The following is a 26,319-nucleotide window of genomic DNA, read 5'->3' as shown; positions in this document are numbered from 1 at the left end:
CATAGATGTTGAATAGCATGGGGGAGAGGATAGAACCCTGTGGTACTCCACAATTGAGAGGCCAAGGGTCTGAAACCTCATCCCCCAATGTCACCCGTTGATGCCTGTCTGAGAGATAGGAACGGAGCCACCGTAAAACAGTGTCCCCTATTCCTAATCCCTCCAGGCGATCTAAAAGGATACCGTGGTCGATGGTATCAAAAGCCGCTGAGAGATCGAGGAGGACGAGGAAGGTGTGTTCTCCCCTATCCAACGCCCTCCTCATATCATCCACCAGGGCGACCAAGGCTGTTTCAGTTCCATGTCCAGTCCTGAAGCCCGATTGGAATGGGTCTAGATAATCTGCTTCCTCCAAGTGTGTCTGTAACTGTTTGGCCACCACTCGCTCAATCACCTTGCCCAAGAATGGTAAATTAGAGACTGGACAAAAATTATTTAGTTCTTGTGGATCCAAGGAGGGCTTTTTCAGAATAGGCTTTATTACTGCCTCCTTGAGGGCTAATGGCAATGCACCCTCTTCCAAGGATGCATTTACCACTGCCTTGATCCTTTCGTTCAGCCTCTCTTTACAGCCATGATGGGCAGGGATCCAGTAGACAGGTGGTTGGCTTCACAGTAGAGAGCACCTTGTCCACTTCCTCAGAAGGAAGAGGCTGAAACCGATCCCATTGAACCGGAATGCAACTGGCCAACTTTGGCTCACTCCCTGTATCCACGGCGCACAAAATCGTTCTCTTTAGATGCTCGATTTTATCGGCGAAGTGTTTTGCAAATATGTCACAGGAGGCTTTAGATTGCTCCATGGGTTCCTGGGCAACTGGACCGACCAGGCTTCAGACCACTTGGAACAACCTCCTGGGACAACACTCTGTGGACGCAATAGAGGCAGCAAAGAATTCCCTCTTTGTTGCCTTTGTTGCCACTTGGTAGGCAGCCATTGCTGCTCTAACCAGTGTCCGATCATCTTCAGAGCGAGATTTCTGCCACCGGTGCTCTAGTCGTCTCACCTCCTGTCTCAGACCTTTCAACCGTGGTGTATACCAGGGAGCTATCTGAGTTCTATTCAGGGGGAGAGGACATTTCGGAGCCACCTGGTCTACTGCCCTAGTGATCTCCCCATTCCACTCCATCACCAGGGCTTCAACCAGGTGGCCTTCAGCAGGCTCCAAATTTCCCAGCGCATTCAGGAATCCTATAGGCTCCATCAGGCATCTGGGGCGGACCATCCTAATAGGTCCATGTCCCCTGCGGAGGGTGTGTGGCATTGAGAGGTCCATATTCACCAGATAGTGATCTGACCATGACACGGGGTTAGAAAAAACAGCCCCCATTTTCAGAATACTTCCCTCCCCTCCTGAGAGAAACACAAGGTCAAGAGCATGACCAGCTACATGGGTGGGCCCTACATTACTAAGGTGCAGTTCCCATGAAGTCATGGTTTCCATGAAATCCCGAGGGGCTCCAGTGAGGACGGTCTCGGCATGCACGTTGAAGTCCCCCAAAACCAATAGGTTAGGGGAGAACATTCGTACAGCTGCGACCAGCTCAAGCACCTCGGTCAGGGATTCTGTCATGCAGCGGGGTGGGCGGTACACAAGTAGAATCCCTAAACTGCACTTTGGGCCCAACCTCCAGTACATGCAGTCAACAAACTTGGTCTCGTGGAGAGGGGGTCTGGCGAAGACCAAAGACCCTCGATAGATGACTGCCACTCCCTCTCCCCGCCTACCCACCCTCGGCTGCTGTGCGTATTGGAAACCGGCTGGACACGTGGCCTCAAGCGTAGGCGCTGAGGCCTCATCCAGCCAGGTCTCCGTAATACATACCAGGTCTGCGCCCTCATCCAGGATCATATCATGGATGAGCGTTGTCTTATGGGCAACAGACCTGGCATTACACAACAGCAGTCGAAGGTCGGATGGAGTCCTGCGTCCCCCATTTATCTTCTGGTTCTGGACAGGCCTGGAACAGGGGATGGATATTAAACATCTATCCCTTGTTCCCCTAAACTGGTGTGGCCTGCCACCCGCACCTTTCCAGGATCTGCCGCCTAGCCTTTTAATATAATGGCTCCCCACCCTCCCCACGGTACCCCCCTCCAGTCTGCGCATGTCCCACTCCTTGTCCGCTAATCAGGCAGGCCCCCCCACCCTTAAAACAACACCAGAATAATTCTTTACTGATCCATCTTAGCCATCAGGGCTCCAAATCTTAAGTATCTGACATCTTATTTTGTATTTGCTTTCTGTTTTGCAACGAAATACAGTAGCTTTACTCCTGACACTTTTGGTTTGCTTTCCCAATCTGTTATTTTCAAAGGGGCAGCTCATGCTCATTAAAATCAATATGGATTTTGCTATTGTGAGTCATCGAGGCAAAACAAAAGAATGGGCCCAGCAAATCATCATTCCTTGAATAAAATTTTGCTTGAAAAACACTCATTTTCTCTTTATTGCACTTGTAGTATTGGTTTATGCTGATCTGTGACATTAGAAGGGGTGAGTTCTCATGACAGTTTCAGCCTATAACAACTGCCTACAACAATGGCAGTTTTACGTCAGGCTATGCTAAACTGGTCATATGTGCAGTGATAACAAGGATGAAATTATTCTGTGCTCATGGAGGTCCCTTGCAGATTTTAGAACCCTGAAAAATCAAGGTTCTACAATGTATGGTGAGCATTGTACATATGCCTAAGTCTCCCCCCTTCAGAAATTCAGCCTCCAACTTGTGGATGAGAAATACAAGGGGGGGAGTGGAGCTAGAATCTTTGTCTCCAATCATCCTCTTCATATGTTAAGATAAGCAGTCGGAATGCAGCTTCAGTTCCATGGAAATCTAGTTAATTTTAAGGGAGCTTATCCAATAGATTAGTTCTATATTTTAGGCCAGGTGTGACAAAATTCAGGCCGAGGAAACAAATGTGCCTCTGTGGTTTCTCTTTTTGGCCTCTGGAGCTCTCCCCATGCCACACCCCTCCCACAGGCCACATCCTCCTTTTGCCTGGCTGGAATGTGTCCTTGAACTGTGATGATGCCTCTTGCTTGCCTGGAAGGAGTATAGAGGATGCATCGTGTCATGTGTATGTGCATATAAATGTGCATAGAAACCTCCGGCTTTTGTATGGCTGGAATGCAATTACTGTGCACAGGTAAAAGTCACATCCATTCCTCTGCCTACGTTTAAATCTGCCCTGCCCACTGCTGGTATGTGCCCCCCAAATTTTTGCCCATGAGATAAAGTGGGCTTTGGGCTACAAAAGGTTCATCACCCCTGTTTTAAACCATCTAGAAAATATAGTTCAGTAGTATGCTTGCAGGAGATATCTTAATTTTTCAGTGATGAAGCTAACCTCTGTTTTTCAGTTTGGTATACATAATGATGCACATCAGGCTGAAGTGGAAAAAAACATGGAAGATTTACAGGAAGACAAAGGAGCCAAATCCCAAAATATCTGGGGGTTACAATCAGAGGTATGTTTAGGTATTTATGAATTGTGTGAGGAACACAAGGAAGGAAAAGAAATTACCGTTAGGAGTCTAAAAACACTTACTGGAAGGGTATGATGAATGTTCATTGATCCTTCAGAATTATTTTCATATGTTTTCATAAATATATGCAGAGCATATGGGACCCTCTTATTGAGCTCCTTTACTCAGACATAAGACCTATTTACATCAGCAGTGCATGTTTCTTTGTTGCTAGATGTGTCCTTAAATGCCTTTACAATGTATAGTCATGCCATTGTTATTTATGCTACTGTGTGTCTCCGCAAAAATGTGTTTCCTTGCAAAAATGCAAGGAAAAGGAACGACCATTAGGACTATACAAAAAGTTATTGGAAGGGCATATGTCCACATTCAGTATAATTTGGCTCAGGACTATTGGTTTGATCTTTTCTAAACACCATCATAAGTCCACTGATGATTGTATTTTGGGATCTGGAGAAAATGAAAAGTTAGAATAAATTTTAATATTAAGAAAAAAGAAGCACAACGAATTCTGTCCTTGAATAGTTTGGTACAAAAGGGGTTAAAAGAAGGTGTAGCGCTCTTATTACTACTTCCTTATTTAGGTTTACTTCTTTCCTCATCTCTCTTCTCTTTGTATGGGGTTCAGATAGTTCATTTTGAGTGAAGAATGATTTTGATATAAACGTAACATGACTAAAGGGCTACACACAAGTTCTTTGAAATGAATTAGTTGAGACTTATTTGTCCTTCTTAGCTTCTTTGTATAGGCTTTAAAAGGATTTTTCAAGAGCAGAGAAGTCCAGGTATGACTCTTTGTTTTGTGAGATTGAGATTAGGTGTGAATCTTTGAATACAATCCTGTAGGAAATTGATGATGATGATGATAGTTTCATATATTTTTCATATATGTTCATATATATATTTATATACTGCTTAATACCAAGACAATCTCTCAGCAGTTTACAAAAAATAATAAACACTATATATAAACAGACAATGAAACTGAAAAACCGCAATATCAAATAAAACAATAGTTGGTATCTGAGTTGTTGCATGATGGGCTTCAACAGGCTGTAGCACATCCAGGAGTTTCCCTTTTCAACAGGCACAAAAAGCGGCCAGCTGCTCCATTCTTAATCAAGTTAAACAAATGCATTATAAAATGATCATGACTTGCTAGTCTGAGCTACATATTATCATGTCAGTTTCTTCCACATATAAAAAATACATTGTATGAGGCTATACATCCCATAGCATCCAACTTGGGCTTGAGGTTCATCCGGAACATTTTGAAAGACCATGGTCTGTTCTCTGTACCCAGATAAATTTTTGTTATAATGAACATGTTCTTGTAAGAACATTCCAAAAGGAAAAAGTGCCTCATTCAGGAGACAAGTGACTAGTAATTATAAAAGAAAAGATTCTTCACTATAAACTTTTAAAGTCAACATTAGTCTCTGTTGCTGCAAACCCTTGTTTCCCTATAATTCTTTGATAATTAAAGATGTTTCCTCCCTTTCCTTTTCATTAATGTGAAATTGTAGCAAAACAATAATGCAACAGAAACAGAGCTGTCATACTTGCTGTTTTATTTATCATATACCCATAAGCATTCACAGAACTATGGAGTTTTGGCTGGGATCCCATATCTATAACACTGTAAGGCTGCCATCTTACCCTATTATGAGTTTACCCAGCACTTTACCTACCCAAACAGTGGTTTGGTTCCAGGTCTGCTTTCCATGAATGAAAGCAAGTCACAGATGCTGTGTGGATGCAACAGAGGCTCTTGCTGCACAGACTGGAGACTCCCAAGGAGGAAGAGATGGAGAAGATGTTTCATTTTTTCTTTCCTTGCAGATCTAATAAAATCACACACACCCTGCATTGTTGTGAGCTAAAATGAGAGGAGCAAAGCTCTCATTGGTGCCAAAAAACAACAGTTTATGAAGGAGAGATGATTTTTCGCAGTTCCCTGTGCAGATCACTGTGCCCCATGAATGGTTGGGGCCTCCTCTGAAATAGCAGTCGTGCCTGGGGTGGAATGGAGAGGGGAAATAGGCAAAAATACCCCCTTCTGTCAGCAGGAGCCTACCCTGGATAGGTCCCTTCCATTCACATAAACTTAGAAAGTTCGGGATCCAAGCCAGTATCTTTTTAGTGGTGGATGTTTTCAGGCATGTTAACTTGATGATTAGTTTACTATCAAGAGCTTGCATGTGTGTTTGTTTATGGACCGGAAACTAGTAAACATGTAACGGGCTGGTGGTAAAGTCTTAAGCAAGACAAAACATGAGTTAAAATCAGTCATGACTGATCTGGTGTACTTATCAAGGGCATAATGGTATTATAATACTCTGTGGTTGCATTTATGCAACCTGCTGTCACTCTATAATCAATGTACCCTCTGAAATTGTTTCAAAATAGCCTGACATTGCAAACCATATATGATACCCCTCCTCTCATTTAAAACCCATGCAATGATAAAATAGCTCTTTTGAACACTAATAGTCTTGTATTGATTTTTTTTTCTTGTTGAGCTCTTTAAATTTAAAACAGCTGTTTTGCTGGTAGTCGTGCAGGGTAGCCTGAGGCATCATTCTGTTGTCTTTAACAAGGATTCATGACCTCCTGGAGCAGTAAAGCTTTAGGTCATTTTCGGGTTGCTGAAAATGGAGAGAGAGAGAGAGAGAGAGAGAGAGAGAGAACATAAAAATGGACATATCATTAGGCATTATTAAAATTAATATTCCCCGCAAAAGTAGGAAATTGTTCATATTTAACAGCCTGTGCTGTGAAGAGACTTCTGTGCAATGTAAAGCAGAAAAAAGGAGATATAAGAGGACTGTGTTGTAATCAACAGATACTAATGCAAAATAATATCCTACAAATAGTTGTGGTTCATACTGCACACGACAATAGCAGAACCATTTGTTTAAAATCGGAGGTCTGCCCTAATCATGTGTAATGCAGAAGGTGAGTTAATTTTAGAACAAAAGGAGCATGCAGGTGAGAAGCATGAACCCTTTCTTTGGGCAAGGGACCATAGTTCAGTGGTAGATCATTTGCTTTGTATGTAACAGTCCCAGATTGAGTCACCAGCGTCTTCAGGTAGAGCTGGGAGACGCCTCTGTCTAAAACGCTAAAGAGCCTCTGTCAGTCAGTGTAGACAATACTGAGCTAAGTGGACCAGTGTTCCAACTCCATAAAAGGGACCTTCCTATGTTCCTTGGGCCACCTATTGCTCCCAGTCTCTCCCCTCCCCCAAGTCATTTTCTTCCCTCCGATACTGGAAGTGAGCTTGGCTGGGGAAAAGGACTTGAGGAAGATAAAAAGGGTAAACAAGCAGCTATGTATTGATTGCCAGATTCTACTAAATCATTATTAGACTAATCATCATTTTGCAGCCTGAAGGACTGCACCTTTATTATAATAATAAGTAAAATGCTCTTTCTCCATCCAAAAATTGAAGAGAAGCCTTCACACAATGGATAAGCAGAGCAAAGAACCATCTGCGTTGCTCTATTTTAAAAAGTTTCTAAACATATAGCCTGAGAAAAAGTTCTGTATAATTTCAATTATCAATACTTTGGAACAGTCATTAACCAAAATGGAGACAATAGTCAAGAAAGCAGAAGAAGGCTAGGACTGGGGAAGGCAGCTATGAGAGAACTAGAAAAGGTCCTTGTGATGTCCCTGTATATGTATAATACTGTAAATATGGTAAGTGTGGGTTTATTAGAGTATATGTGGTAAGTAGACTGAGTGAGAGGGGGAGTACATGGGTTAGAATGTTGATGAGTGTTGTTTGATGATTGGCTGAGTGTTTGAGTGTCTGAAGGTATAAATGAGATGAAGACAGTTGAGAGGGGGTTCTGTTGGTTGGTTCTGAGGGCTTTGGAGGGTTGGTTGGCTTTGGAGAGGGTTGTTGGTTGGATTGGATTAGATGGGTAGTGAGGCAGGATATTGATGACTAAGAAACAAAAAGAGTAACACATTGTATGAAACCACATGCTTGTTGACTATACCTTTAAGTAATCTTGTTATTCCCTGTGTATATAAATAAATAGTTCTTGGTGTACCAAAATGCCTGATCCTTGGCTGGGTTTGCACAGACCAGAAGGGTGGGCAGGGCATATGCCAAGTTTGGGAAACAGTATCAATGGTGGCAGCGGTGAAGAGATAGTGTAACATCATCAGGTATCCAGAGCAACCCAGGGCTGTAATCTTTATAGGCACAAAGATACAGGGGGGTTGAGGCCTATAAGTGCACTAGACACAATGTAGCAATAAGCCAGGAGGAGTCGAAGGCACAGTCTCAAGGCAATATTGTTTACAGGGAGTGTCTAGTGGTGCTGCCTAGCAGTGGGATCTTGAGAGAACTTTGCTAGAGCCGGTGAGAGAACTGTTAAGAGACCAGGACCCTGAGGTGGAACTGTAACAAGGTGGTGACCACGGGAGAGGTCCTGACAGTCCTCAAATACAAAAATGTATCACTGAACACTTAAGTCAGGATCATTCAGACTGTGGTATTCCAGAACTTTATGTATGGATGTGAAAGTTGGACAGTGAAAAAAGCGGTTAAGAGAAAAAATCAACTCATCTGAAATGTGGTGTTGGAGGAGAGCTTTGCGGATACCATGGACCACGAAAAATACAAATAATTGGGTGTTAGAACAAATTAAACCAAAACTATCATTAGAAGCTAAAATTATGAAATTGAGGTTATCATATTTGTACACATACTGAGAAGACATGATTCACTAGAAAAGACAATAGTGCTGGGAAAAAGAAAAGGGAGTAGAAAAAGAGGAAGGCCAAACAAGAGATAGATTGATTCCATAAACGAAGCCAGAGACCTGAACTTTCAAGATCTGAACAACATGGTTTATAACAGATGCTATCGGAGGTTGCTGATTCATAGGGCCACCATAAGTGGTAATCAACTTGAAGACACATAACAACGACAACAATTTCAAAGCTTACACACCAAATTGGACTAATCTTAGTGTTGTCTGTATTTCTTGTTCTGTGGGAACTACATGGATATGCATTACTTTAGATATTAACTTTATTGTATGCCTAATCAAAAAGGAGAAAAGCAATCCAACCCTATAAGTAAAATGGGATGAAATTATTATTTGCTCTTGTAAGAAATGTATTATCAATAAACTCAGTATATACAGTAGGTTGCTAGCTGCTGAATAAATGATTATATTTTCATGCCTTAGAATTCCATTTAATAGACAAAATGAAATTTCTTTTTCTTCAAATAAATTGTTTGGAGATACGATATGAACTGAGATTTCTCAGACATACCAGATAAATATACTTTTCTTTTTACCCATATTAACGTGGCAGGTTTCTTCCTATCTAATTGTTTGACTAAAATTCACTCTTGCGTAGTTTAGTAATTTCTCTCTTTCTTTGAATCCAGGCAAGAATAAAATTTATATTGATTAGTCAACATTGTAGAATGATGAATCACTTACCTGGAGTGTGAGGACCAAATTAAACATTCTACAGCAGATGTTTGTAACATTTGCCTGCTAGTTTTGTTTTGTTTTGTTTTAGTGAAAATCAGTTTGCCAGTTTGAGCAAAACAATGTAGTGGGAGCTTTAACTTCAGCTATGTTTCCACTCAAAATTGCTACCCTGACCCGTAAGCTGATTTTTGATGGGGGGGGCAGGGTTAGAACAGATGAAGGAGAAATGGAAGTATTACTTCTTGCAATATAATATGCTTGTAAGGTATCTGTATGTTACCTGCTAGGGGTAAGAGAGTTAAGGCATCTTCCTCCCACTGCTTCTCATTTCAGGCTCACAAACTGTCGTGGCTGCTTTTCATTTTTAAAAAGCCCAGCATATATTTTTTTAAAAAATATGGAATTATATTGCATGCATCTGCTTTGTACTGGCATATGTTTTGATATGTGATTCTGTTAAGGTATCTTCCATTTATCTTTCATGTGGTTTGCATTTGCTGTCTAACCAGAACTGCCATGCTAATCTCTTACATGGACCCTAGAAAAATGTTCAAATTGGGTGTGTTTAAGACAGTTGTCTTGAGTGAGCTCAAAGTAGGAATTCAGATTTTCTTAAGGCATTCAAACTTTGCAAATTCCTGTGTGAAAGTAACCTGATCCACATTTCTTAGAACAGGTAGCAGTTTTTAGACATCTCAATATGTTTTTAATAGTCTCTTTCTGATTCTTCTCCAATTCAATAACACTTTTTAAAAAGAAAAAAAAAGTGGAGACCATGAATGGATTGCAGGGTTGTGTGGCCACCCCCTACACATTTGGCAACTATGAGGAAGTAATCTTTCAATGAGAAATTTGGGGCACAAAATGCTTCAGTGGCCAGAGAGCCTTCAGATGTTGGAATACAACTCCCAGCAATCCCAGCCAGCATGTCCAATGGTCAAGAATGATGAGCGCTGTGCTTTAAAGCTTCCCCACAACATTCTGCTGCTCAGGAAGAAGTCCATATGACGTACTATTGACAAGTACCATTTGTACAAGCAGATTTTTCAATTTCTATGTTTTTGTGCAAATACTATGTGCCAAGCTACGTTAGTCTAACAAATCAATAACCCTGGCTTCAAGTACTGCTTTTTTTGTTTGGTGTGACCCATCAGATTATACCAAATTAGAAGCAGGTATGTTTTCTTGGGGGAACACTCCGGGAAGCAGACCTGTTACTTTTTTTTTGCAGCCAGCCCCCTGCAGGCCACCTGCTGTAGTCCCTCTGTCTGTCTCTACAGCCAATCAAGCCACTGCAATTCCCTAACAGTTTGCATTTAAAAGCTGCTCCCTTTCCTCTTGCCTTGGGAGACTGGGAGAATCCAGCAAGGGCAGGAGTCACTAAAGCCAATCAGCAGTCAGTATGAATCTCCTTGCATGCTAATTGGCTCCCACCATCTGTTGTTGTGGGGAGGAGTGAAACACAAGGAGGGAGAGAGCCAGCAGGAGTTGAGAGAGGGAGGTTTACAAAGAAGAGGAGGGACAGGGAAGCCTGATTTAAGAGGAGGTTTGCATCAGAATCTTACTAAAACAAAGGGCTTTCAAACAGTCCCACGCAGACCCATAGCAGCAAACCCAGAGCATAGGTGAAAAGAGCCACAAAGGGGGGAGGGAAGATGGGACTAAGAGTGGGGCAAAGCAGTATTCTCACAGAGAAGGGGGATGTAGAAAGGAAAGCTGAAAGAAGGAAGGCTGCTTGAAAAGTACAAGGTGCATTGCTTGTAAAGCATTTTTTCTTCCTCAGTGGGGCTTTTTGAAGATTGTCTGGGGAAAAATGGAGTGTGTGTGGGGGGGGGAGACAAAGCACTAAGAAGAGTGGGGGCATTTTATAGATATCACTACAAGACAGAACTCCTCCTCACAGCTGATCTACAAAAAGCAGATTTCTTCCCCATGTAAAATACAGGCAGCCTCATTCTTCTTAGCCCTTTGCTCTTTCTGTCTTCCCCCACCCTCCTTGAGGCTCCCCCCCCCACTTTTTGCAATTCTGCAAAAGCCACAACTGAGGGAAAAGCAGCTGCTTTACAAGCAATCCCCCTTTTACAGACAGCCTTTTCCCCTTCTTCAGCTTACCTTTGCCCCTTTCTTTGTGAAGAAATGCCACCTCACCTCACTGCACTCTCCACCCACTCTTCTTAGCCCTTTTTCTCTCTCTCCATTCACCCTCCATTTTGGCTGCAGTGAGTCTGTGCAAGGAGAAAGAAACACTTGTCAAGCAATGTCCCTTTGTATTTTACAGGCATCATGTGCAAGAGAGGTCCTTCTCTCAGCAGATGTGCAAAACACAGAGGGAAGAAACCTGCTTTTTGCAGATATGCTGTGAGAGGGACCTTTCTTGCAGGCAGCAATTCCTGTAAAATACCAGCTTCTTTGTCCCCACCCCCCATAGGGAGGGGAGAAACAACCACTTTGCTAGCTCTGTGTTTGGTGCTTTGGGAAGCACCGAGCACAGGGCTAGCAACGCCCCATGTGCAGAGATTTCCAAACACCTGATTGCCAGCAGGATGTTGTGGCTTGGGAACCCCCCTGCCAGGGGGTTTTGATAAGTGGGTTGGATAATGATGTCATGTGATTGACAGATGGGTGCCGCCAGTCACCTGTCAAATTTGGTCTTTGAGGCTGATCCTGATGACTCATGAAGGGGCCTGGAATTCTAAATTTGCCACTACATACTGATAAGGAGTTGAGACATCTATGTTTGGATCCACATGAACTCATAGGGATGTTCTTGCCCAGCAAATAGTATCTTACAGTCCTAGTGATGCAGCTAGGTTTTAGCTCAAAGGGTGTGGTCAGGTGACAGCTTCTTTCTCTCCTGATGTTCCTTTTTTGTAACTTCCTCCACTGCACTCTCTTCATCAGTTGGTCTCCAAAGTCTTCATTCAATATTTTTCTGAAGCCTGAAGTAGTTTGCATCGCTTTTTGTGATCTCCATACAAGATATACAATGAGGGACAGTCCTATTATCTAACAACATAAAAAAATGAATGGGTCCATAAAATGCAGTGCATAAAAGTAAAATGTTAAATGCTTTTTCATTATAATTTTACCCTGATCTTAACTGTTCTAAAATAGTTATTTGAAAATAAAAATAATACTGGCTAGCTTGTGTAGACTTTTGAATGAAAACCAAACAAATGTGTGTATCATATAGACTCTCATACTTATCACACCATGTTTTTAAACATTATTATTTCTTCCACCAAACTGGGGAGAAGAATAGCCATATTCACATTATCTTGTTCTCATTCTAAATACTTTTTCCCTTTTCTCACTTTTAGTACAATTTTCTGCTCCTCCCCACCTCATTTCCAGTCTCTTCAGAGCATTTGATAACTACCTGTTAACTAATTGCAGCTACAAAGTTCAGTTCATTTAGACATTTTTATAGAACTTAGGGAAATAGTTTCTTGCATGCTTGACATAACCTTCCCTTATATATCCTTAAAATATACATATTTACAGATTAAAACCTATTGGGTTTTAGTTGATCATTTGTTCCTGTCAGTAGAACACTGATTAACATCCTGAAGCCCACCAGGTCTGAAGATTTATAAAGTCCATTTTTATCCCAAGTCTACTTCCAATCCAGGAAACAATTTACCTGAGTTTTGACTCCATTCTTCAATTTTCCTTCAGTAAAATTTAAATTATTATAATGGTCATAAAACCTTTCTCCAGAAGGTTTTCTCTTATAAACTAGTATGGTAGTTATGCTAGATCCATTTAATAGGAATTACAAATATGTTTTAAAAGTGGGAGAAATGATCTCCTAAAAGATATAAATATCAGTGTCTGTATTTTATCTAGGTGAAAAACAATGTGGAGATGATACAACATGTATCCATTAAGGCAAAACCCTGGGAGCTGTTACATATGCTATGACTGTAAGATATCTCAAGGATATTAAGAATCCTGGATTAATTTGCCAATTACATGGGCCACAAGTTTGCATAGAGCAGGGATGGAATCCTCTCCTTTTTCATGTTTTGTTTTTAAGTGTAGCTCCTGGTAGTAATTAATGATCCAATTCTTTTTTCCTCCAATAGCTTTTTATTTTCCCAATTTCCTCTGGTTTTTTTTGCTTTGCTGAGAATTATCGATATTACAATCACTATTTATTCATGAGTCTCCAGTGTTATCGATCTTTATTCTGAACTCTGTAATGATTGCCTGTTTACATTCCTTTTCAAGTGCACTGCAGAGCATATAGATTAAGGCAGATAATCAAGCCAGTGTTTCCCCCCTGCTGCTTTCTGTCTGTCAGTTACAATCTTCATTGACAACAGTGAAAGGGAAACCAAGCACAGAGAGTTGCTACTTCAAATTCGCTCTGCAAAGAGAGAATATCAGAAATAATAATAATTAATCTGATGGCAAATCCTATTATTGCAGAAATCGATCCCATCGCTAGTGTAGAGTAGGAAAAGTTCTTGTCTTCACAGTACCCCCCACCTCACATTTTCCAGATGGAGAGACTACAGTCTGAAAGTGCATCAGAGCGGGAAAGAAGAAAAATCCTTGACACAGAAAAGCAGGAACTAGATATAGAAAACAGAAGACTGAAGATAAAGATGAAAGATCTTCAAGATACTCTTGACAGAAAAAGTAAACTGTCTGCAATTCTTTCATGCAGAGATCTCAAGCTACCACACAGTGACCTGCTGGGAAAAAATAAGGTATGATACTGAGAAACTTAGCCCAAATATTTCAGAAAAAAAGTTTGAACTGTAGTATGCATTTCTCCTAGATTGTCCAGCACCTCACCCCACCTGTTTTCCACATTAGGTGTGGATGTCTGATGGACAAGGTCTATAAACACAAACTTGCATGCAAATTGGAAATCTGCACAATCTACAGAGCTCTATGCCTAATGTGTGGGCATTGGGGTACAGCCTAGAAGCTGTATGATTTTGGAGGTGGAACCAATGTTGTGTTCCCTTCCACATGTGACGTCTCTTGACGTGAGTCACATTTGAAGGGGGCGTTATTTGCATTTATTATCAGTGTTCTTTTCTGCATAAAATATGAATTACACAGTTATGATTTTGTATTACATGTATTATATTTCCACTTTACATAATATTCATACTATGAAAGGAATATTAACATATTGTAATGACAAAGAAGTTATAATTAGGAAGCACTTCCTTATTTATAACTGAATATTTGAAGATTGGTATTTTAGTGGATTCTGCCAACAGCCAGTTTTTTTTACTCATAGTCAGTCAATCAGAATTTCATAGGATCCATCCACATTGGATCTCTTGTGCACGATCTGTTATTGACATATGTAACATTCATGTGAAGAAGAGCCAGAGCGTAGACCATATCTTGTGATGCTGGAGGGAGAATTGCACAAAATCTTATGTACTTACACTATCTTGTTCTGCCACTTTTTTCTCCATTATGATATCTTCTTGTTGTTGCTAATTATGACTTTCTGCACTTTGCTGCCAAACACCCATCCACATAAGTCCTTGATCATGTTAGCTTATTTATTTTTTGTGGATGTTAAACCTAATTATGCTGGAGCACTGCAACTTCACAATGTTATCTCAAAGTTCCCTGCTCACTTTCTTCAACAGATTTTAATAGATTTATTGGAGTCTATATTGGTACATGGATGAGGTGGGAAATGGCAAAGGACCCACAATTCTGGAAAATGAACTATGCACATATAGAAAGTACATGATAAGTAGTTCCAGGGAAATCACTGACATATTTGTTATTATTATCTAACAAGTCTGTGCACTTTTGTCCTCTGCTATGAAGAGATGTTGAGTGCATGGCAAACAAGAGAAAAGGTGTAAAATTGTACTCCATCTAAGGCACATTTAGTGAAAACTTGTGTTTTACTCATATGAGTTTGGGGGTCAATTCTACCCCTATTGAAATCACTGAGTAAAATAAACACACACAAGATGCTAGAGGTTAAAGTTACACTGCAAACTGCTATTTCAAGTTATTAGTTATTCATCATGTCTACAGATACGTAGCCCAGAACCTGTCCTGCCCATTTCATTTGAGAAAGCAGCACAGAGGGATAAAACATGGATTATTTTCATAATAGACAAATCTTAACATCACTACAAATGGCATAAGGAATCAACTCCATAGGTTTACAAAACCCTTTTACAAACTCTGAACCTTGTGATCCAGCAAAACTGTTTGCCCCAACTTCCATCATTACTAATTCAGCCATTGGAGTCATTGAGATCCTAACCTGGAAATGTTCGCAACCAATCTGCACCCTCACTTCCCCAGGTGACCAGATCTAATGGCAACTCTTAATCAAGGACCTTTAAGGTGATCACTTTTCTCTGTTTGTGGAAAGATTTTTGCAAAATGTGTTTTTGAAGTTTGCCCTCAATTCTACTGGAGGACAATGTCTTTGGCCTCTTTCAAAGACATCAATAAGGTCTTCAAATTTTATTATCAGCTTGGTAGTGTGAGAAACAAATTTGTCCCTGTGTGCAATCTGTAGGATATTTGCCAATATTCTCCACCACCACCAGAGTTCTACACCCACAAATATCAACAGCAGTGTTCTTTGTTTTCAAAAAGATTTGTTACTTGTAAATTATGTGCCAAAGAAAAGAAGAGTGATTCTTTTCTCTTCAGTGCATAACTATGCAGCAGTCTCACACCAGAGTTCCGAGCATGAAATTATTCTTTATTGTGATAAAACTAAAAGTGGTGTGGACACCTGTGACCATGTAGTCTCTACCTATACTTCCAAATGCATGGTTAAATGTTGGCCACCCATTGGGTTCCCTTCAACCAATTATCACATTATTTCCAGCAAAAATCTGAAATTAATGTTACTTCACAGTGATATTTCTTCATGTGTGTTTGTGTGTGAATGTTTGTAATGACATTAACTGATATCTCTAGACATCTAGAAACGTCAAATTTAACCAATGCCTACAATTTATTTATTTTAAAAAAAATGCTTACTCAATTGTAAAATTATTTTTACCTCCATATAGTTGGGGGGGTGAATATTTTTTTTAAAAAAATACTACTGTTGCATGACTATATTCAACAGCAGATTGTACAATTGTGTTAATAGTGATGAAAATATAAAATAGTTAGAAATAGATATTACAGTTATTAGAAAATAATTAATCTAGACTACATGGGTGAGATACTCACATTGATATTTGCAAGCACACTAGCTCATACAAATGAGTCTGTGATGGTGTAATTTAGACTGTGGACTGCCATTACTGTACTCTGTATTAGCACTTAATGGAAACTGATCAAATAAATTATATATATATAACCCAAAGTAGAACCACTTAATATGAGAAAAATAAAATAAAATGACAAGATAAATAATGTGGCATGAGTATAAGATCATTCATCTTCATTGAATGCATTGCCAGTGCTTAATTTGCAAGATGAAAGGTGTCACAGCTCAACATTGCCAGATGCTAGCACAGGAGTTTTGGGCTGGCTGTCAATATAATGCTGGTAAAGGGAAAAAAAACATTCTGCATCTACATAGAGGTATTTGTCTCTCTGATCAGATGCAAAGGATGGCACACAGGCCTAATAGCTCAAAGACCCAACAGTTGCTATTGGGATGGATTGTGGGGGCTTAATATGGGCTAGTTGCAAAGGTACAGGGCAAGAATAACAGAACATCCCACTACACCATCCCCCCACATCCCAAGCCACAAACAGCATACAATTTACTCATCAGTCAAAGTGCTCAAGTGGCTGCTTTACGGGCAAGCTGCTAAACCATAAAAGCTATAGAGCTGGGATAGCCAACAAGGTATCTGTCCAGATGCTGAGAGACCATAACTCTCACTAATCTTAGCTATTGGCTGTGCTGGCTGAGGATTATGGGTGTTGAGGTCCAGCAACATCTAGAGGGCATTATGTTGGGCAGTAGCAGTCATCAGGGTGGCACAGATAGGGCAAGGTTGCTCACCTGGCCTCCCAATGTCAAGTGTCACTGCTGGTTACCAAGAAGGGATGGGGGCGGCACAAAGATTATGGTGTGGTGCCGGCACAGTGGCAGGAGTGTTGGACCAAGTTCCTGATATCTCACTCCTCCCCCCACCTCGTCACTGGCAGTGACACTCAGTGTTGGGAAGCCAAGTAAGCAATGCCTCCCTGCTGACTGCTACTGACATTGGATACCCCTGTTGTAGAGATTAGGGAAAGGTAAAGAGGGGCAAAAAGATAAGAAAGTGAGGCCAGAGAATCTGGAGAAATGGAGAACCAACCTGGAATAAAGAAAACACAGCAAAAGAAAAAGGATGTCCCATTTGGATAAATTCATCGCAAACTAACATCAAGAAGTTAAAGGAAATTGTTGGACACAGTGTCTACAACCCAAGCATATTTTAGCTCTGATTAACTTTGCACTCACTGGTCTAGCGGAGCAGCAGTTATTCTTAGTGTGTGCTGCAGTTCCATGCATTATTGCTCACTTGGGCAGCTGCCTGAAGGCCAAACTAAATGAGACATCATTCAAACAATTAGCTTTTTTAATATTGGCATTAATGGGAATTTCCCCCCCTACAAAAATAGCAGAAATATGGGCCTGATCCAGACTGGGAACACAGGGAAGGGTAAGTCATTAAAGCTTCACACCATGTGTCAGGGGAGCCCTGTGCTTGCTATTTACTTTTAAAAAGCCACTTGCACATTTGCTAATTGTGTGAATTATGTCTCGTCTACTTTGGACCTCAATTAATACTGTGTCCACTTCAGCCTACACTGCACTGATTTCACACTCCCACTCAGATCCCAACTATTACATCAAATGATTGGCATGAAAACTATCTGAGAGAGATTGCTTCAGATCCAGACACTCCGTTCATAATGTTACAAATATTGTGAACTGGCTTAGTTGCACCACTGGATTCTGCACAGGAATCAACCTATTCAAGGGTCAGGAAAATGGAAAGTTGTTTAAGGTTGAGCATTGAGAATAGGGACTTGGATCTCATAAGCACTGTGCTATATTGTTGGGCAATATAAAATATACTAAATACAGTAATTCCAGCTGGAAACTGTGGGAAGATCGATCTACATACAGAGCTCTTCTGTGAAAGAATAAGTCTTTCCTTCTGTGCTAGAGGCAGTTTTGTGCCTCTATCAGAGATGCTTTCATGGAGGTCTCCAGACACTGAAGCCCATGTGAAAAACTTCTTTATATTTATTTATCTGAAGGATTTAAAAAAGGCTCCCACAGCAGCTTAAGAAGATTAATAATAAGTCAGTACCTGCCTTCAGGCTTACAATCTAAAAGATACGACACAAAAAAGTAAAAGGATTGGGAGGGAAAAGATAAATAGCAAACTGAGGTACTGCTTCTTAGTTACAAAGTTGTTCTGATGGCCAGTCAGAATGGGAAAAAGTTCAGGGGGAGAAGGGAAGAAGCCAGAAGTTGTTGGCCTGTCAGGTGAGCCAGTGTTATGGCCCTACTCCCTTCTCTTTCTGCTATAGGGTGATAGGATGATTGTTGCCAAGTGAAGTTAATGGAGGGAGGAGCCTGCTGGACCTGGCTTCTCAGAAGAGATAATGGTAACCCTGCTTCTCTTCCTTTCACGTAGCCTGATATAATGGCCAAAGCAAAGTGACATTTGATTGATGGAGGAGCCAGCTTTACTTCCGCTGTTACGGCCTTTCTCCTAATGGCTGCCATTTTATTTTTTCAGAATTCCTTGGAATCTGTGCCATTCAAGGGGAAAAGTGGCCATCACTGTTTTCCCAGAATACTCTGGAATTATACAGGACCTCCATATCAGAGTTGCTACCTCTCAGATTTACCTCAAATAATAGACTCCCAGCCTTAAATAAGTAATTAGTGTGATAATCCAATGATGCCTTCCTATTAAAGTGGCGTTAACAATATTTCTTATTGCCACTGAAAGAAAAATAGTCTCTGCAAGTATGTAGCATTCTCTTTCTGATCATGAGCACAGTGCCTTGGGTATGGATGTGGAGACAAGATTATATTTGAATTTGGACCAACTATGTATTTTTCTTCTCCATAAAGAGATTCCAGTTACATGAAACTTTTAGACTATACTGAAAACAAAATGTGAGTGCTATTTCATGAGGCCTTTGTGTTGACCCCTTTACTGTGATAGAATAATACATTATTACTTTTCCACCTTTCCATCTACAGTTCTGACTAGTATGTATCATATTTCCCTTCAGCCCTACTGCCAAATTTTTTAGACAGCTGCTTTGATTGCATGAAAGATGTGTATCAAATCTAATCTGCAGTGTATTTGAAACTTTAAAAAACTCTTCAGTTTCTTTGAAATGTAGTTTAAATGTCTGTAGAAAATGTGCTTTTTACTGTATTTTATTAGAGGTTTAAAACATGGGAATCAAAATGCTTTACGTGGCCTATGCAAGTTTTATGTTCTTCAACTTGTAAGTACCCATATGACAGGCTGAAAGCAGGGAAATTTACATGAAAATTACATGAAAATTCATATCTACATTTAAAAAATAAATTTGCAATCATAGCACCCCATAAATTATCTTTCAATTCATACAGCTTTCTCATGTCAAGAATAGCAAAATAATGACAACCATCATTTGATCTGAATGCAGGGGGGGCATTCAGACTAGAAGTAGTAGATCTATTTCAGTTTCCAGTGGTATAGTGAGTTTATCTAGCTAAATATACAGTAATCCAAATAATCAGTTTATAAACTAATACTGGATACTGTTATAGAGAAACAAGAGAAAATGTATATAACAGTAACAAGAAACACAAACAGAGTCAGCAGTCCATTTGCTTTCTGATGCAAACTGGAGCCCTTGCAGGTACATCAGAGTCACTGGGTCACCACCATCATTTCTACATATTTCCCACCTGCTGCATTGACTTGCAGTCTCTCCCTCCCCCTTAAAATTGGGCAGTTTTATTTAGCCTACTGTACAAAATGAGATTAATGATTCTTAGCAAGCAGAGCTGTTTCCCAGTTTGTATGGGTTCTGGAAACAGTTTTGTACTGGGTGTACTCTCTCAGGCAACAGACTTGCTCCATCCCTCACAATTGCATATTACTTGGCTACTTCAGTGTTCCTTAATCCACAATCTCTGCTGATGGTTTGAGTGATGGGAGAGGTGGATATTGTTCTGGATCTGAGCATTGAGTTGGAAGCCCTCCTAATACCCATGGGCCCTGCGCAAATGATTTAACCTAAGAAGAAAAGTAGGGGAAACTGTGGGACATTAGTAATATATTTCTGGGAAATGAAGAGGTTAATTAATCTAAAATCATAGTATTGGAATCATTTAGACAAATATATAACTGGTTCATTTGCAAGTAGCCATACTAGATAAATATATCCATTATACAGAGCCTACATTATTATTTTAGTATAGCTGCTCGAGATGGAAGGCTCTTTCCTTTTTTGGTTCTCTCTCTTTCCCATTTTTCCAAATTTAAATTCAGTTCATCACAATTCTGCAGCAATTTGCTTAAAAGAAAAAAAAGGAAATTCTCATGAACATTCTTCAGCATTTTAGTTAGGATATCTCCTAATAAATATATTTTATATGCAGTTTTGATTAATGTACCCATTTTTGCAAGCTATTTCTCACAATACAGTGCATTTTTGAATATTATTTTAACAAATATATTCATTTCTATGCAATCTTTCCCCTAATATATGCATTTCTTGTAAACATTGGTTGGAGAACTGCATTGCAAAATTCAAACGAGTGCTAATTTTGAAGGATGGCTGTGTTTCAGATCTCATATTCTTTTGGAGCACATGAATTTTATAGATTTGGCTTTAAATGTGAACAGAATCAAATTTCTTCTCCATCCCTAGTTGCATGGTGTTACATGACAAGAATATTTCACATTCTGTGTCCAACTTCTAAGAGACATCAGTGTCCTGCTTCAGTGGTTATTGCTAACTGGAGAGCGATTATTTTCAGTAGCTGAACTGAACTTTCTAAGGTGTCTGCTTCATGAACTTCAGATGAAATTCCATTTATGATGGCCCCATCTCATTTACATTTAAATCTAACCACTTTCAGACATTCTTCTGAAAAGTGTGAATGGAATAGTTTAATTTTAAAAGTGGGGATTGAAGGTGAGATTGAAGAAAGTTTATATTGGCCATTTATATTCTAGTGATTGGACATGGATATTTAAAAGGAGACCAGAGGCACTGTGATAATCAATTAATTCTGTCTGAAATGGAAATGTTAAATCTATGCTTATCACTCATGTTTTGACATTTCTTTGAAATGCAAGTGCCATTGCATATATTTACATCTATGACTTCTTAAGAGAGCCAGTGTGGTGTAGTGGTTAGAGTGTTGGACTACAACCTGGGAGACCAGGGTTCCAATGCCCACACAGCCATGAGGCTGACTGGGTGACTTTGAGCCAGTCACTGCCTTTCAGCCTCAGAGGAAGGTAATGGTAAACCACCTCTGAATACCACTTACCATGAAAACCCTATTCAGAGGGTCTCCATAAGTCTGAATCGACTTGAAGGCAGTCCATTTCAATTTCAATGACTTCTGAATATGGATAAATTGGCCTTGAAATCTTGATTCAAAATACTGTTAGAAATGTTTATTCAATGTTTCCTGTTTGTTCCTTCTGTTCTCTATACACCCAATATTAGAGGGACACTTAATACCTTAGAAGTGCAACCATAACCCCAGATCTGTGCCATTGGGGGAGATTAGGAAGAGGCAGAGGTATGCCTCCACTGGTATGGGAGACCTCTCCTTGCATAGATGCCCTGCTGCAGCTGTGAAATGTGCAGCAGAACAAGTGCTTCTCCCTGCAGTGTTTCCTCTGGCACTAGCAAGGAGAAAGCCCTAAACTAGGGTGTTATGTGGGTTGGGCTGTAGCAGGACTGGCCATGGATCATCTCTACAGACCATTCCTCAGAGAGAGGCCCAGGCCAGGACCTTAGCTACACTAGTCTGGAGCTGGTGTGGGGGCTGCGGGGGACAAAATGAAAGCCCCCCCCACCTTCCACATAGTGGCTGGCATGCCTTTGGATGCAGCAGTGGATCTCCTATTCTGTTTCACCCTGCTACTCCTGGTGGGGCCTGTGGATTGCTCTGTAAGATTTTCTCTGGGTTTACTTTTTGTATGATTTTAATGTTGTGAATCAGAGAACAGATGTAGCTCAGTTGTAGAGTATTTCTGAAAGTTTGGAGAACTGCCGCTCGTCAATATGGACAACACTTAGCTAGATGGACCAATGGTCTGAGTCAGAATAAAGCAACTTCCTACATTCCTCTGTCTTCCTGTGGTCCTTTTGAGGGCCAAAATGCAGACAAATAAAACAATTTATAAATAAATAAAAAGGAGGATTGTAACATAGGCATCAACTTAACATGTGCAATGCATCAGTTTTTCAACGTAGTCTTTTGTACACTTTTTAAAAAATATTAACTAGATTTTATCAATGGATGTTCTGGTCACATAGTGACCTCAAGTATGAGCACGTTAAACTTACCTTGTGTCTTATTTTCAAATTGTTGATATGCTAGAAGCAAGAGGAAGAGACTCACACAAGGAAGCTTAACAGCACTGAGTAAACGGGGGAATAAGACGATATATGAACAGATGACATGAGAGGTGGCCTGGTCAATGAAATCATTGGAGTAGGAGATTAGGGAAGCAACTTCATATTCCATTTCTCTATTGCCCAAATCTGGAGGACAAAAATGACACACATTTTCATGGGTGGGTCAAAGCATATCCATCTACCAAATGCAACTTCAAACTGTTAAGACAGGCTTTCACTGCCTAGCACATTCTTTAACAGATCAGTTTGGTTGTATACTTGCTGTTCATCACTAGTAAAAGGCAATAATGAAGACTTCTTATTATGTAGCTATAGCTTTTTCTAGCAACCAAAAATACTGCTCTTCTAATCAGTTATTAGTTCCTGAACAAGTTCATGAGGTATCAGCACTTCAAAATGGAGCACCTGGCATTGATCATGGAAGCACATCAGGAGTGAGACTTCATGGTGTCAATCAATCTGATGGAGGCATGACTCCATGGGTCGATACTGCCTGCTAACAGACAGTTCGTGAGGTTTGTGTATTTAGCAGGATCAAAGGCTGAATCAAAAGGTCTTCAATAAATGCAAGGTCACCAAATGGATTCTATCCCTAGGGCTTTCAGGACAGGATCAACTTGTAATTTTACCACACAGATACTTTTTTATTTTATTTTATGATTTATTTATTAGATTTATATCCTGCCCTTCCTCCCAGTTTATACCAGTTCATACACTCCCTGTGTAAAAACAAAGGGGGTGAGGAAAGATACATGCAAATCAGGCAATTGCATATATAAATATCTGCATGGAGTGTCATGGCATTGTATGCATATAAGTGCAAAAAACAAACCTGTTATGATGCCTTTCATCTCAAAAATGCTTTTGCAATTTTGCTTCAAAATACACATCATTTTAAAAAGAAAATACAAAATAATGGGAGTAGTACTGCAGACAGTATATTTAACTTTATATTGCCAAAACAAGCGTGAGTAATTTGTTAGATCTAAATTTCACAGCTGACACTGAGAATGAGTAAGCTAAGGCCTTGATTGGCAAGGGCGGAGGAGTAAAGTCAGCTGTACTTATCATGAGTCATACAAGCCATGAAATGCCCAAAGAAAGCAGGAGCAATAACATTTTATGGGATATGAGGAGTAAGAAAACAAATGGCAGGTTTCTGACTATAGTGCAATATCTCATGAAAGATTACCTTGAATTGCTTCACAAATAAATATCAGGGTTAATACTAATGACAGAATTTGAACACTCAAAATAGTGTTTGAAAAAAGCTGGATATTGGTTATTTATAATGGCATTAGCAAATTCAGAATTCATTAGCAAGTTCAGCTTCTGAACTCCCCTTCTCATAAATCCTTAACCAAAAAATCTTCCGAAGTTCAAGTCCAGGTCATATTGGTTTCACCTGCAGCCAACTATATCTGCCAGTCTTTTATTTTCCAAGCATAATTACCCATGTGAGAGAAAGGGGGCAGAAACCATCAGTGGGGAGGACTCTGGTGACAGAGTCTCATTCTTGGGGTCTGGATAACCCTGAACCAGTGGAGACTGGTAGCACCTATCTCAGTGGGGCAGTAAATCTGCACCAAGTTTTAGTCTGAACTTTCAAGGAGCTGTCCAAGGTGTTGAACCTGTTTTGGGAATACGTTTCACACCCAGGACAGCTCCATGAAAGTTCAGACTAAAACCCAGTGCCGATTCACTGTCCCACTGACATCAGAACCACCAGTCTCCACTGCCTTTAACATGCATCTATTTCAGTGTATAACAATTGTTTGGGGCAGGGATGGCCCCAACAGCAAAAGAATAAGCACAACAGGAAAGAACCGGAAGAGTCTGAGATGTCCACCATAACTTTTGATGTTCCAGCTCAAGCGGCTTCTCCCTCTCACAACCACCTCCACAAAGCTAGTCAAGAACCATCTTGCCCTAACCTAAAGGCAGGGATTGGGGAGCCTATGGCTCTCCAGATGTTGTTGGACTATAGCTCCCATTGTACCTGGCTATGCTGACTAGGTCTGGCTGGAGATGGGTGTCCAACAACATCTGGAGGGCCACAGGTTCCCCACCTCTGTCCTAATGGAAGAAGAGATCTGACATTCAAAAAGGTTCCCCCCGTATCTCATCTTCACTGTTTTCTTCTTTATTTCTTATTGATGCAATATTTTATGTAAATCACTTTGTCAGGCTTACCTAAAATGTAGTATATATAATTTTTAAATAAACAATATTTTAAACTACTTCTCAATTGCTAAGTGAAGACGCTCTTGTTCCCAGGCCATGCCTCTCACTGCTCCTGCTCTGAGACCTTCCTGACTGCTTTTGCCTGGTTGGAATGCATCCTTAAACTGTTCCATGGGAAAGTATTTGCCAGTGCCTAGCACTGGCACACACAAATTTAAAATGTCTTTGTTCTGCAATAGGTAAGTCAGGAAAGGAAATTCTGGAAGGTGATTTTCTGACCTTATACTGTACATGACTAGCATCAACCTCAATAGATTTGCACTAGTACTGCCAGAATGGGGTATGGGTTACTTACAAGATGCAATTCTTACCTTTGTAGAGTAGGCTACACGTAAAGGTCAGAGCTGTTTACACACACAGCTCTCCATCTTCCATCCTCCATCCATCCAGGCAAGCAATAGGCATTATCACAGTTCAATGATGATTCCAGCCAAGCAAAAGCAGTCAGGAAGGTCTCAGAGCAGGAACAGTGAGAGGCATGGCCTGGGGAGACGGTTGTGCCCTAGGCAGAGTCCAAAGGGCCAGACAGAGGAGCCTGGTTTCCCGCCCCTGCTATTGAGGTGAATCACAGAGCCACGTGGGGAGACATTTTAAGAATCAGACAGAACTTCAGAACTTCTGTTACCTAATTAATTGAGATAATTCTGGTCTTTAAATCAAATAAGTAGGAATATGAATACTAACTATATTTTGATTTAGCTAACGTCAAGCCCAGTCCCTGTGCATTTGAGGGCAAAGCAAGATGAAGGGAGATGTGAAAGGTGAAAAGAGAACAGCAAGCAACCCTGATACAGGTAGCACCACCTGAACTCTTGCTGTAAGATGTCTTCCTTGGCTAATGTGGCTGCATGTTTACAGTTCCCTCCTTTGCACAGATGTGGATGGTGAATCCCCACCTCATCCTCCTCAGGTCACCAATTTAAGAGCCTAACTGTGAATTAAGAGGCATAGCATCTTTTGTACAGAAACAAGAAAGCAGTTCTGTCAGTGCATTAGTTCAGAAACCTCTCTGCTTTTTACTGTGGTAATCCAATACCAAACCTACAAATTCATGTTCATTTTCCATCTGAGACTTTAGGCTGCCTAGACACCATACCTTTAAAACACATTCAAAGCACACATACCCTGCAAAGAATATTGAGAACTGTTGTTTACTCCTCACAGATCTACAGTTCCCAGCACCCTTAACAAACTACACTTGCCAGGATTCTTGGGGATATACTCTTAATATGCCTTAAAAGTATGGTGAATATGCAGATTCCAACAGCATACAGAATGTTACCAATATTTTCTTTAATCATCAGCTCACTCACTGGTATGTTTTCCCAACCAGCAATCCCATGAATCTTTCATCTATTCTTGGTTTTTACTGTGATGGATGAAATCTTTGTCTTTTAAGGATAAAAGACAAGTTGCCTCCTGATATTTAGATCAAATAAAAGCAATGCAGTCATTTTGTGTTAGATTTCCCAAATTTATGGCAAGCACAGCAGAAAAAAAATCTCTTCATTTTTCTGTGT

The 26,319-nt window shown here is 40.3% G+C and overlaps 1 protein-coding gene across 4 annotated transcripts in view; it reads left to right on the top strand.

Annotated features, from left to right (window-relative positions):
* CCDC102B (coiled-coil domain containing 102B) overlaps positions 1–26,319 on the top strand; it is a 181,429-nt gene that overhangs the window by 51,995 nt on the left and 103,115 nt on the right. For 2 of the 4 annotated variants that reach the window (XM_061593589.1, XM_061593682.1), the window contains exons 5-6: positions 3,366–3,473; positions 13,468–13,677. In XM_061593589.1, the coding sequence (XP_061449573.1) occupies positions 3,366–3,473; positions 13,468–13,677 (318 nt within the window). Of the gene's footprint in view, positions 1–3,365; positions 3,474–13,467; positions 13,678–18,681; positions 18,825–26,319 lie in introns of those variants that run through there. The other 2 variants (XM_061593772.1, XM_061593860.1) reach the window with 2 other exon arrangements.

The sequence above is a fragment of the Rhineura floridana genome, chromosome 1 (assembly GCF_030035675.1).
Source record: "Rhineura floridana isolate rRhiFlo1 chromosome 1, rRhiFlo1.hap2, whole genome shotgun sequence".
Classification (NCBI taxonomy): domain Eukaryota; kingdom Metazoa; phylum Chordata; class Lepidosauria; order Squamata; family Rhineuridae; genus Rhineura; species Rhineura floridana.
This window is presented reverse-complemented; position numbering and strand designations above follow the sequence as displayed.